General features: G+C 40.9%; 1 protein-coding gene across 1 annotated transcript in view; it reads right to left on the minus strand.

The window, feature by feature from the left end:
* Positions 1–286: 286 nt before the first annotated feature.
* The window catches only part of reep3b (receptor accessory protein 3b), a 37278-nt gene continuing 23715 nt past the window's right edge, over positions 287–13849 (minus strand). Inside the window, exons 6-8 of the mRNA XM_020611746.1 lie at positions 10800–10962; positions 865–998; positions 287–663 (exon numbers count right to left, since the gene is read on the minus strand). Of these exons, the coding sequence (XP_020467402.1) occupies positions 592–663; positions 865–998; positions 10800–10962 (369 nt within the window). The 3' untranslated portion in view covers positions 287–591. The remainder of the gene's footprint in view (positions 664–864; positions 999–10799; positions 10963–13849) is intronic.

Below are 13849 nucleotides of genomic sequence, written 5' to 3' on the forward strand. Positions count from 1 at the left end.
TCTAAAATCTAAAAGACTACACATATATCAAACCCACAACTAAACGCTATAATTCTAATGAAAAACAGATAAAACACAGACGAGTCCACACAAAAACCATTATGTACAGTGAGGAACAGAAGTATTTGAACACCCTGCGATTTTGCAAGTTCTCCCACTTAGAAATCATGGAGGGGTCTGAAATTCACATGGTAGGTGCATTCCCACTCTGAGAGACAGAATTAAAATAAAAATGTCAGGAAATCACATTGTATGATTTTTAAAGAATTTATTTGTCTTGCACTGCTGAACGTAAGCTGATTTCTAAGTGGGAGAACTTGCAAAATCGCAGGGCGTTCAAATACTTCTGTTCCTCAATGTATGCCACAAACCCAAAGACAGGCAGAGGATAACCCCATCAAAGATATAACATCTCTAAAAGACTGGTTCTGGATGATTTAAGTAATAAATATGTGTGCAGAAAGCTCATCAACAACTAGATTAGAGTTCAGCAAAGAAAAGAGTCAGACTGAGAAGAAGTGGAATACAGGCTGACAAGAGCCTCCCCCACTCAGCCGAGTGTGTGTGTGTTTGTGTGTCAGCAGTAGTTTTTCACATTCCATAGTTAACAGAGCTCAGCACTGGTCTCTTCTTGCCTTTAATCTTGAGGGATCCATAACGAGCCTGGTGACAAAATAATACAAAAATATTACATTAAAAATGTTTTGTGACAAATGTGTTTATACAACCTGAGTAGCTGTGCTCTTTGATTTCAAAACAGAGTACCCTATGTGTACTAACTCTTGAGAACCCCCTCTCTCATATCCTTTTTATAAACAGATATAACAGATGCTTTTGCTACTTGAAACAGATCATAATACTTACATCTTTGCGGATTCTGGATCGTGCGATCTTAACACTCTGTGATCGTCTCAGTCCCTTCTGACTAACAGCCTCATCTTCAGAGAAGATTGCCTCTGCTTCTTCATCTGTTCTCTCCTCCTGGTCATAAAAGTACTCTAAAACACACACACACACACACACACAAAACAAGAACACTTAAACACAGACTCAGATTTGTTTCCCAATAACATAAATATTTCGGAAACCATGTTTGGTTGCACATCTCACATCCTTTTCACAGCCGAGGTTAGCGGGTGTTCAGACTGAGTGCAGTAAAATGCAACTCCCTGCTGTGTTTTTATGCAGGTGGTTGCATTGGTTAGGGGGTGAGGGGCTACAGGGGGAGTGTTGTAGGCATGTATGATACAGCCACATTGTGATGAGTCAATGTCAGTGGCTTCATTCACACTTCCAGCCTGCTAGTTTCCGTTGCGTTCTGCCATGCTGCTAGTTTAGCCTACTACCTTAGCACCAATTCTACCAATGATGTTCTACCAGTGCCTGCATTGATAGATTAAAAATACCATTTGTGTGCTGTTATGGCATTTCTAACTGTGGCCCAAATTTGAGAGTGAATAGCAGTGAATGCTCATGCTAACAAGGTAAACAAAAGAGTCTTCCTTCTGTGGGCACCCACGTTCCAACTGTCCCCCATACGTGATTGGTCAACACAGTGCCTTTGGCCGATGATGTCAGCGTCTGGTGCAGCAAAGGTTAAACCAGATTAAACTTTTTCAGCACACAGGGCTGCATCATTTTCCCGGAGCCCCCTGCAGTGCTGGTGCTGGCTGTGGTCAGTGCAATCCCCCATAGAAATGAATGGAGAGGGCTGCATTTTGACACGCAGTCTGAATGCGAACTTAGGATGACCAAGTATAAAAACAACCTAATCAGGCTGAAATAATGTGTGTGTGTCTATTACATTGTGTGGACTGGGTTTTTTTTTCCTCAATGCCATCATTGTGAGGACATTTTGTTGTTTAAAAGACATTTTAGCCAGTGAACACAGCTTCAGAGGGATTTTGGAACGTTATGACTTGGTTTTAGGGTTCATATTAAAATCAGGCTTAGGTAAGAGTTGGAGTTAGGCTTTTATTTGGTATGGTTAAAATTAGGGCCATTGGGATGCATCTTATTAATGAGTGTCCTCACAAGGATAGCTATACAAAAGCATGCAAGTGTATGCACCTGGGAGTGCTCGCATTGTGGGGACTCGCCTTGGTCCGCACCATGTAACTCATTGAATTTTAGGGTGAAGGCTGGAGTAAGTTCAGGGTTTGGTAAGGTTTAGGGAAAGGCTTAGGGTTATGCCAGTAGTGGCGAGAGGAAGTCTGACAAACCCTGATGATTACTTGTGGCTGCTGAGTATTTCAGATTCTGATTACAGGCCTGTGCAGGAAGCTGGATGAACTTAAATATGATAGCTGTGATAGTCAGGTGGTCCAGCAGAGGTCAGCAGTCACTCAGCAAACATCAGCTGCCACTGCTGCCTCCCTGCCTGGCTCTCTTGCAACAGATACACAACAGTTAGAAAGGTAATACAGAGGTTATATGTTCCACAAAATAAATGCATTAAAACTATATATCCTTAACAGTATACCATTAGATAAGAAGTGGCACGGTGATGCCAATGAGCACCTGCCATTAAAATAAGCAGACTGGCAAGTGCTGTTTCCCATGCCGCTGGAGGTATACCTACACTAAATGGCACCTGCCGTTAGATATAGACATGTACAGCATGCCTTTAGATCAGAAGTGGAATGCAGCATGCCAGATTGAGGGTTACTTGCATTTACTGTGGTAATATACAATATGCAGCAAGTACATTTAATTAACATTTCCTTAACCACACTGAATGCGATCCAATATATGATCACGTTGAAGAACTACATTTAAACATGCCAAAACAGTGCAAACGCGGGTAGATCGATTCTTATGTCACTTTATTTAGGCTGGCTATGCTACTGTGTTAGCTAAGGTGTTTTCTAGTGTTTGCTTTTGATGCAGAGTAGAGATATTTGAAATTAGTTTTCAGCCAATCAGTCAGTTATACAATAGCATGATCCAACAACTGATTAAGCAAGGATAATAACTTGGTCACTTATTCATCACACATTTGCGATAGCCGGGTAGATCAATATTTCTGTCATTGATTACACAGGCCTGCTATGATGGCTAGGCTAGGCTATAACGTTAGCTAAGGCGTTTTCTTGTGTTTATTTTGTACAGTAGAGACATTTGAAATTACTTTTCAGTGAGTCAAGCAAAATATAACAAGTGATTGAGCAGTACAGCAGTAGAATAGTTCAGTGTTACCAAAGCAAAATATAACAACTGATTGAGCAGTACAGCAGTAGAATAGTGGGGTAGGCATGGGAAGTTCACATAGCAGAGTATGTAGCACATTTCATTCATGCAGCAGACATTCAAGAAAACAATTATGATTTGAGCATTGGGGTTCTGAGCCCCAGTACAGCATTATGTCTAGCAATACCCCTGTGAATACACCTCCACTTTGGGTCCACTGCCTGTAGACATAAGACATCAGATACATCCACTCTGAATGACTTTAGGCCAGTGACGCTCACATCAGTCGCCATGAAGTTCTTAGAGAAACTGGTCCTCACACACGTTAACCACATGGTCCCGGACACTGTAGACCCCCTCCAGTTTGCCTACCGCCCCAACAGATCAGTGGACGACACGACAGCTCTGGCTTTATTCCATGCCCTGAAACACCTGGACAACAGCACTACGTATGCTAGGATGCTCTTCCTGGATTACAGATCTGCATTCAACACCATTTGCCCGGGTAGGCTGATCGAGAAGCCGACAAACCTTGGGGTCCTGACTCCCACCTGTAACTGGATTCTGGACTTCTTGTCTGAAAGACCACAGGTGGTCAGAATGGGAGGGCAGGTGTCTGCTGAGCTCACAACCAGCACAGGTTCACCGCAGGGCTGCTGTCTCAGCCCCAAACTCTTCACCCTGTACACCCACAACTGTGTCTCCAACCATGACACAATCATCATCATCCTCATTAAATATGCTGATGACACCACCATTCTGGGCCTCATCAAGGGGGGAGACGAGTCGGGCTACAGAAGCTTGGTGAATGACATTCTAGTTTATGGAGAGGAGAAAAACCTCATCCTCAACATTAACAAGACAAAAGAAATAAGTAGACTTCACGAAGAACCCCTCCTGTCTGCTGCCTCTGACCATCAAAGGGACTGAGGTGGAGAGGGCTGACAGCCACAAGTTCCTGGGCCTGAAGGTGACATCTGACCTGATCACTGAGTTTTGCGTAGTGCAGTTTTAATGCTGTGTTGCCCTTATATAACTTTTTTATTTTAAGACTGTTTTTTCTGGCTTTTGCCTCCTTACCTGACTCCAAAGGAGAGCTGCACAAGAATTCCTATATGCCTAGACTGTTTATGCATACATAGCTAATAAAAAAAAAAAATAAAATCTTGAATCTGTAGGCTTTTGCATGTGTGGACCAATAGGAAATGTAGCACAAAGTCTAAGTTTACACACTGACCAAACTTTAACATGGAAGAAATCAACAAATGCATTTTTGAACTGCCAGTAACCATCTTTTATTTTGTTCAGTAATTAAAGCCTTTTTATTTTCAGACTACGTGTTCTTTCTGGCTTTTGACTCCTTACCTGACTCCAAAGGAGAGCTGCACAAGAATTCCTATATGCCTAGACTGTTTATGCATACATAGCTAATAAAAAAAAAAAATAAAATCTTGAATCTGTAGGCTTTTGCATGTGTGGACCAATAGGAAATGTAGCACAAAGTCTAAGTTTACACACTGACCAAACTTTAACTGGAAGAAAAATCAACAAATGCATTTTTGAACTGCCAGTAACCATCTTTTATTTTGTTCAGTAATTAAAGCAGGGTTTGACCTGGAAGCCTGTAAAAGTCCCTCACGGTCTCTTTTGGTGACTGATGTGATTTACAAACAGCCTGTCCCTCCTCAAAAATGTTCTTAACTCCAAAGAGGTCTTAGACGACTAACAACTGACAGCAGGACCACAGATTTTACACCTGCTTTCTCCTGATGTTATATTCCAGCCACAGTTCCTTCTGCTGTAGCCCCAGTAAATCAGGCGCTGAGGGAGCTTGTGCAAATTTATATTCTTTCCTCCCTGATTTTTGCATCCCTGAAGGGAATGCATTAAAATACATATTGCTTGAGACCCAACATGCAAATTCCTGTAACGTTTCTCTGCCACAAAACCTCAGTCAGTCCTTAGTAAATATTAACGCAATTTCATTACTTAGTGCCAGAAAATGATGCAAATTCCTGTGCTGTTTCTCTGCCACAAAACCTCAGTCAGTCCTTAGTAAATATTAACGCAATTTCATTACTTAGTGCCAGAAAATGAGCAGCAAAACCTTAATAAATATTCCCCCTTAGAGTATTACCACATAATCACATCCTGACATCCATGCAATGCCTAAGACTATACCCCGGCAGTCAAACACTGTTATTAAAGCACAGTCTGTATGTGAAAAGCAAAGTGCTTTCTATTTGTTCTGGTTCTAGCTCCTGCTGCTGTTGTCACATCTGGAATCTATAAAACAACACCTCCCATTCTCCAGTGCTGGAAGCAGCATGCCATTGTTCCCTCCCAGAGGAAAGAAGCTGGGATGAGACCAAAGTGAGCTTCACATGAGATTTCAAATTCAAGTACAAGAATAAAAATACCATATGAATGCTGAAGTTGAAAACTTGAAACTACCTCAGTGTCCCCAGCCTGCAGTTCACAGGACAAAATCTGAATTAGGCAAACAACAACGACTAGCTCCAGTGCTGCTCGAGCAGGACCGATTCCCATGCTCCTAAATTTACACTCTAAAATGAAGAAGCCAATTGCACAGGAATTACATGTTGTGTAGCACGCCCTGTCATGTACGGAGCCAAGGGCTTATTAAACAAGGCTCCATCATCTTACAAGGACAGGCAGAGTAGCACAACGGCTTGTCCACTCAGGACTTTGGAATCCTCTAAGTTCCTCTAGACAACACATTACCTCACATCGGAAGTAGACAAGGGTTGATCTACAATGTCTTAACCTGCTGTTGAGCTGCTGCTGTTTCTGTTATTCACTAGGCTCATTCCAACTATTCTGTTGCCTTTAAACAGCACTGTGTTTGTGCTCTATCCTTGTGAGAAGCAGTTTTAGTTTACAAAGGGTTATCATCTCAGTCAGCAAATACACAGTGCTGTGTACATTGCAATAAATATACACCCAATGTTTGTTGAATTTAATGGAGTGTGTGATATTTTTTCCTTTGACAGTTGCTGATATAGCCTAGTTTCCAAAGGCATTCTTATATTGACATAGATGACAGAATAGGGCTAAACTGCAGAAGATGTAAAGGTTTTGATAAACAAATAAAAACAGCAATGATAAGCTTTGAAAATAAAACTTTGGTGATATTAATACAAATACAAACTGTGAAATACTTGATTGGTTCAAAACTATTATTATTATAATTAATTGATGCTGCAGAAAATTGGTGTAGTGTTATTTATCTTGAGGATGTGAGAGTGTTTTCAGTGGTTGGAATGACCTTACAGCTAAGGGTACTGGTGATATGAACCTTGTGATGCAGCACAAAATTATCCATTAAATCTAGTACTACAAATGTGATATGAACCTTGTGATGGATGGGAATGACCTTACAGCTAAGGGTACTGGTGATATGAACCTTGTGATGCAGCACAAAATTATCCATTAAATCTAGTACTACAAATGGTGCTCTAGTGAGTATTTGTGGCACAAGACAGTGGGACTGAGTAAAAAAGGAACTTCAGTGTATGTTCATGGTACTGAGGGCACGTTACCAAGTGTCACAGTGTGGCTCGTTGATGTCTCTAGATATAGAACAACAATGGAAATCTATGACAAAGAGCTTAGTCAGGTACAGCCCTACATTTCATGTTGGTTTGCTCTGTATATGGGATTTGTTGACACTAAGACAAATCATACAGTTTGTTGAAAAAAACCATCTGTAGAAAACAACTGGTGCCTAAAAACAGAGGATCTCCAATACAGCACCAGAAGGTGTGTGATGTCATGTGAATACCTTTCACAGATGTGAAAGCTATGTGACAGAGAGCAGCTGATGGTCAGAAACATCTCTCTTCCTTTGTCTCTCTCCCTCCCGTCATCTCTGTCTCTCTGCTGCTGAGCTGAATACATGACACACTCTTGCCTCACTCAGTATTCAAATGTTGTCTACCAGCCTTCATTCCAGCAACCCGTCTACCTCTTCTCCATCCATCTCCTACTCCAGTCTCCTCTTTCTCCGCCCGTTCCACCCCCTTTCTCACTCACCGTGCCTCACTGACTGGCTGCTTGTGAGCGTGTGTGTGTGTGAGTGTGAGTGAGACAAAAGGAAAAGAGAGGGAATGTGTTTGACATTCCACCAACATCCCACTGAACCCCATCTCATTCCCTCTGTCTGCTGGGAAGTCATCTCATACACACACTCTTGCTTTCTCTCTCTCACACAGAACTGCAGAGTGCTTTGACTGAAACGTCAGCTAATCTGCAAGCCCCATCATGCAAGCGACGATGGAGGGAAGGGAAAAAACATCAAAGAAACACAATCAAAATAAAAAGCTGATGTGGCTTCTGGATGCAACCATGGTGTGGTGATACAACCACAACAGTATGTGCCACCACTCTTATGAAAGATATTTGGGGGGATTTGATGGTGGCAGTTCTGAGTCTGGGCGTGCTCTGCATAAAATGCATACATTTGTTAATATTTTATATCAAGGAGCAGGCCAAGAAACCTTTCCCGAGTCCACCTGTACAAGTTGTCTTGAAATCTGGATTACTCAGACTGGTACAATCTGTATTCCTAGAACAACGTCCTGGTGAGCATGTCATGACCTCATCATCGGTGGTGGTGTAATTTAATTATTTAAATTCAACTTGTCCCAGTGAATACAATAGCTAGTCATATCATATATTTTTATTTTCAGAATGTCTACACTGAAAGCATAGCATGCGTGGCACGTAGCGTCATATGTAGCACATAGTGTAAAACACAAGGAAACAAAAATACACACATTTATAAAACAACTGTATATTTAGTAGGACTGATGTAACAAATCACAGATTATGTATTTGAATGTATTTCTTTATTTTTGAGGATTTCTAGTTGGAACTAGCAAGCTTTCTTTGTTTTGGTGGAATTGGTGCATAGCCCCAGAAAATAGACATGAGGCATAAAAATGGGCTTTAGGTTGAGGTTACTCGCATAAAGCATGAGTGACAGGTGAGCTGACACAGCTGGACACAGAATTCATGGATGCTTATCCTCAAAAGATATCTCCATTGGGGGTGAGAACATTTACAAATTTTCATAGATGAATAGATTTTTGACAGTTTTTCCCCCCCCACATGGTAGCCTACTACCCAGGATGTGAATTATAGCATAGCCCGAAGTGTCCTGGGGCGATGACAACAGACACTGCTGAGATTTCTGTAAAGTTGCAAAGTTTCCAAGTTCTTGGATCAAAAAGTCAAATGAAACGTTGTTATAACAGATACAACACCTTTTACCACCTCAGTAAGGTAGACAACAAGCTACAGCCTAATTTTCATCAGAACAAGCCAGTTCCTGTGCACTCGTCTCACAGACGGTTGCACATAGAGACCAGTCTGCACAGCACAGAGGAGGTTCGGTTTGAAGAAATTAAAGTTTTAGCCTTTTGTCTCCCTTACTACGGTTGGAGGGAGAAGTAATTTGTGTTCAAATATTTGAAAGTTTTTCTAACTTTTCTGCAGGTGTGCAGTCACTGAGAATCACTCAAATCTACGTACAATAATTAGTTTACACATGGGCATACAAAACAACATATGAAAGCAGCTGATGAGCCATTATAAATAATACATAGCCTGCACATGTCCCGATCAGCATCTGACAGGCATTTCTGAAAGCAGGTGAAGTCAGTTTGTGTGCTGCTGTCAGGAGGTGGCTTCGATCCACTTCAGAGGTGGCTGATATCGTAGCTATTTGATGCTTCATCAGGCAATAAGGTGAAAATATCTTTAATTTATTGATGAAGTTACAAAATGCTTTGACCCACTGTCCCCCCACCCATTCCCCTCAAAAACTGTTATTTAATCTTCTGGCTTTGACACACTGGTAGACCTACCAGAAGCTTGATGTTACAAGATGAAGTACCGACAGAATGTGAAACCTGGCAAAAAATTAAAAGCAGACTGAAACAGTACAACTAAAAGTTAAATAATTTAATGAAGTGAGGTCCTTAAACTTGACTATGGTTTGAAAGTGAACAGAGCAAGTAACAGAGGGATTTCCATGACTATGTGTTAATTAATTTAATGCAAATTTATAGCTATATTTAACCCACACCAGACAGAGTGAAGGCAGGTCAGCCCGTGCAGTCCACAGAGCTGAACTATGAAGACTCTATTTAACTGTGGAAAGATATATAGCTGTAGGCGTAGTGGTGCCTGCAGCCTTAATCCTGTACGCACCATGCATACATTTTTTTAAATGATCTTGTTCAAATATTACGCAACTGCGTCTGACATACAGTACGTAGTTTCAAATGTAGGGCTCGATCTAATATGATGTCACACACCCCTAAAGTGGATTTTATCATTTCTGCTCCTTAATATTAGCCTGCGCAGATGGTGTGAGAACTAGCAGCCACACTGACTTCACCTGTTGTCAGTAATGCCTGAAATATAATCAGGACATGTGCAGGGTGTTTGCTCATGAGCTACACTCATGTGTTACTTTGTGGGCTCATTATTGTGCATAGATTTAAGTGTCAGATCAGTGATTCTCAAGGACCAGCTGGAGCACACCTCCTAGGCACAACACTGGTCACTGTGTGAAAAGTTTAAATGGGAGGTTTTGCTGAGAGAGAAGCTGCTGAACTGACTGTGTGTACTGCTCAAAGTGAGTGTGTGTGCTGCACTCACCCCAAGCTGTGCAGGGCTCACTTTATTGCGAGAAAATTGCCTATGTCTTTATAAGGAGAAAATGCAGTATGTTGTAATAATGAGAAAAATCATGTTTTATCGAGAACATATCTCAAAAAAATGCTTGTTATAGCAAGAGGCTTCTTGTTATAATGAGATCACTGGAAATGGTCAGTTTCACAATTGTGTGTATGATGTCTGTGATTTCAACTTTGACTGGGTTATGATGGGGTGCAGGTTTTGATGTAAGTTACAGCAACCAGCTTAAAAGATTAAAATGTTTCAAATGCAGCAGCCAGTCTTGTCACAGTTAAATGTTCTCCTTTGGCTTCCTAAGCCTGGCTCCCAAGATTTCACTGAATTCTCCAAGATGAGATCAGGCTTCTAAGCATATATTGTCCTTCTTTTCTCTGAACTTTACATTTCAGCATTTCTTATTGTTAGTATAGTTTCTGGGTTTTGGTTACCTTTTGTATGAATCACCTGGCAAACCTTTGGAATGTTTGACAAAAAATAAAAAAACCTAACTCAAGATCGGTTTGCTAGCTTCTTATGGGAGCGCTTCTAAGAGCATTTCATCTTCCTCAGGGAGCAAAGTTTTCTCACTTACCTCAGAGATGGTGGTGTCACAAACGGAATACTAAGCAAACTTTATCCACTGAGGAAGACTGTGAGAAGTGGTGGTGAGTAGGCTAGAAGGGTACCTTTTCAGTCAAAGTACTATTTCCATGGTCAAGAGCATATCAGTGAGAAGTGTTTTCTAATATAATATAATCAGATTAGAATCAGATGTTCTGTATCTGCTCTAAATGAAGAACATATTTGAAATATCTTAGAATATGTTTTCTATCACCGGTCACTTTTGCATATTCCATCCAAAATCTGAAAAATCATAGTTTTTTGTTAGTTTGTGTGTGTACCTGGTCCATCGGAAACATCAACGCTCTGAGCTCTTCTAGCGGCGGGGTTGGCTGCAGTGGAGCTGTAATGATACAGCTGATTTCCTCCGTCATCCTGCTGGCCTATCTGTGTGAGGTCATGCATACTCAGGCTACGCAGCTTCTCGGTGATGGCACCCTGACCCTGTGACACATACAAACACAAACCAGTCAATATTACATCAGTGAGATTTTTGTTGAGGTCAAAAAACCTCACCTTGTGTTCAGGTAAGACAAGTACATTGATGAATGTAAGTGTTGGTGCCATTACACAGTAGCGTACTTGATCGCCTTTAATTGAACATATTTGTTTTTCTGTGAAATTAATAGATAAAGAATGTTTAATTTTTCTTTTTAGGTGGAAGAGTACTATCACTTAACCACATCAGAACAGACTTGTCGGCGAGTCTCTGCTGTTGTATATGCTGATCACTGTGAGCACATACACAAAGTTAATGATTGTCTATTCATTGTCAGGGGATGTGCTCCTCCAGTAACAGAGACTGTATGAGCAGTTTATCAGGTGAAATGAGGGAAGCTCAGGGGGTCTACTCTCTGCAGCAAGAGCCTGATGGCAGAGACTTTGAGCCAGGCTCAAAGCTGTTAATATTTTCATCTGTAGGACTGGTATTATGCCATTTTATTACGTTTTACCTTTTTTTTTTCAGGCAACAAACTGGCCACTTAGATTGAGAATATGTTGTCAATCAATGTATGCTGATTTAGAATTTGTTCCAACATTTTTGGGGATGTGAGTGCTCTGACCAAACTAGCTCTATTAGCAGGCAGCTACATCTCGTTTAGAGCACAGTTCCATGTCGGCGAGTACGCCAGTGTTCCACCGGCACATTCTAGCGGCATTTACACTGTTGGAACCTAACGAGCAGTACACAGCGTGCTTCCCTTAACCATCACCCAGCATAATCTCACAGGTTGACACAGACCGTCCTGCTTTGATTTTTCCTCTGTATATTTCCATGTCAGTCTGTCTAGAGGAGACACACACGGCTCAACAGAGGGAGAGCACAGGAATGAAGGATCACTCCACAGTGCACCAATCAGCCACTAACAGAGATCATATGAGCAGTTTATCAAACAGCTGTTGAACAAGCAGAACACAAACTCACACAAATGTGATGTCTTCACTGCTTTGCCCACAGTTCACCCCTACACCAACAAGTGAATGTCTGTCATGTCTAATGTTTTTCTTGAATACATTTCAAACTAATAATGATATCAGCGACATTCCAAAATCCCAGCAGTCAGTTTTCATGGTCAGGCAATCACATTTTGAAGGCCAAACTATCATGGGAATATTGCTTTTGTGGCTTTTATGGAGAAACAGTTGACCCTTGGTGGAGGTTTGCACTCTCTGAGTGCTGTTTAGTTATTTATGGGTTACTATCATAACTTAACTGACTGCAGAAGTGATACAAACAGACATGCCACCTCAATTAAAGAGCCACCCTGATAAATATTCTATTGACTGAATGCATTTTGAAAGCCAAACTAGATACTGGTTATGAGCTGACCAAAAACCAACTGAGACTGTCACTTCCTTATGACTGGTATAGAGCTTCGATGTATGCCCGCAGGCTTGTCACTTCCATGTTAGGTGAAAAACCGGTGGACAGACATCCGGTAATATTCCACAGTCAAACAGAGCTTAAATAACAAGATATCAGCAGAGCATTATTGTTCACTCAGTGCACAGTTAATATACAGTATATTAGCCATGTACTGTGGATGTGGATACCTTTCACACCATTTCTGTAGAGTCATAAAGTCCACTGAGCTTTTTAGAGTAAACTTGTTTTATGTTTGGCCCCCCACTGAGCTCCAGCTGCTTAAAAACAGCTCCAGTTATTGATTCATGTGTAAGTGGTCCTCCACAGCTCTCAACCGATGTAAGCTGAACAGCTGCTCTCACTTGTTCGCTACAGTGGAGTATTACAATAAATCTCTATATTATATTTGCATTTTGATATATAAAAACAGGGACTAATCTATCATCTGATCTAGTTGTCTGTTAAAGCCTTACTGGAAAATCCCTAATATTATATGATGTCTAACACTGAAGTACAGAAGGTACTACAATCTAATTATCATAGCACAAAATAAAGATGGCAAGATATTATTGACAAGAACCCAGAATTCTACAATGATATAAACATCATGATAGATACAGTTCACAAAATGGGTATAAGGAACAGGAGAAAAGGACAAAAAATTAAGTGAAGAGATTGTTGATAAAACCTAAAGCAAATGAAAGAGAAGATTATGTTGTTATAATGAAATGAAATTTTAAAGGGCCCATGGCATGCTTTTCCTTGCTTTCTGACTTATCTAGTGTTACAACAGCAAATTATCATCTTAGACATGACCTAAAGATCAAAAAATGAGGTGTACATACTGTATGTTCTAGTACTTCTATGCAGAGGTAACTCAGTTTATACACATCTCGCAAACTCTTGCTTGCGAGACTTTTTTTTTCTACCAAAATAAAGTATTACATGTGATAGTTTAAGGATTTCCTTGAATGGGCATAAATTCAGGCCATTGAGTGTTTATGTGAGTTTGCCTGACATCCACCGGCAACCCCACCATATTGGCAAAATGTTATACTTCCGTGTTTGTTATGTATGTTTTCAATAAGGCTTATAAAAAAAATAAAAAAAAAGCAAACATCAACTGGTGCCATTGTAAAAGCTAAATTTTTTGACTGCGCCAGGTTTTGTAGATATAGTTTCCCTCCTGCTGCACTGTGACCACAGGATGTGGAGAAAAATACAGGGCTTGAAGTTACTGCATGTCCGGGAATGTTCCTGTACAGGGACTCACCATTTTACCTGACCAGATCTAACCTATAAGCAGCCAGCCAGTGAAGCCCCCACAGCAGTGAATGGTCAGCTCATCAATGCTGGATACCCCGAGTGCACAGTACCTGTTTCTTTTGACTGCTTGAGGCCAGTTTGTCTGTTGTATGTGATGTGTTACTGGTTAACGAGCGGAGTAACGACCCATGATGTTAT

The sequence above is a fragment of the Monopterus albus genome, unplaced genomic scaffold (genome assembly GCF_001952655.1).
Source record: "Monopterus albus unplaced genomic scaffold, M_albus_1.0 scaffold117.1, whole genome shotgun sequence".
Taxonomy (NCBI): domain Eukaryota; kingdom Metazoa; phylum Chordata; class Actinopteri; order Synbranchiformes; family Synbranchidae; genus Monopterus; species Monopterus albus.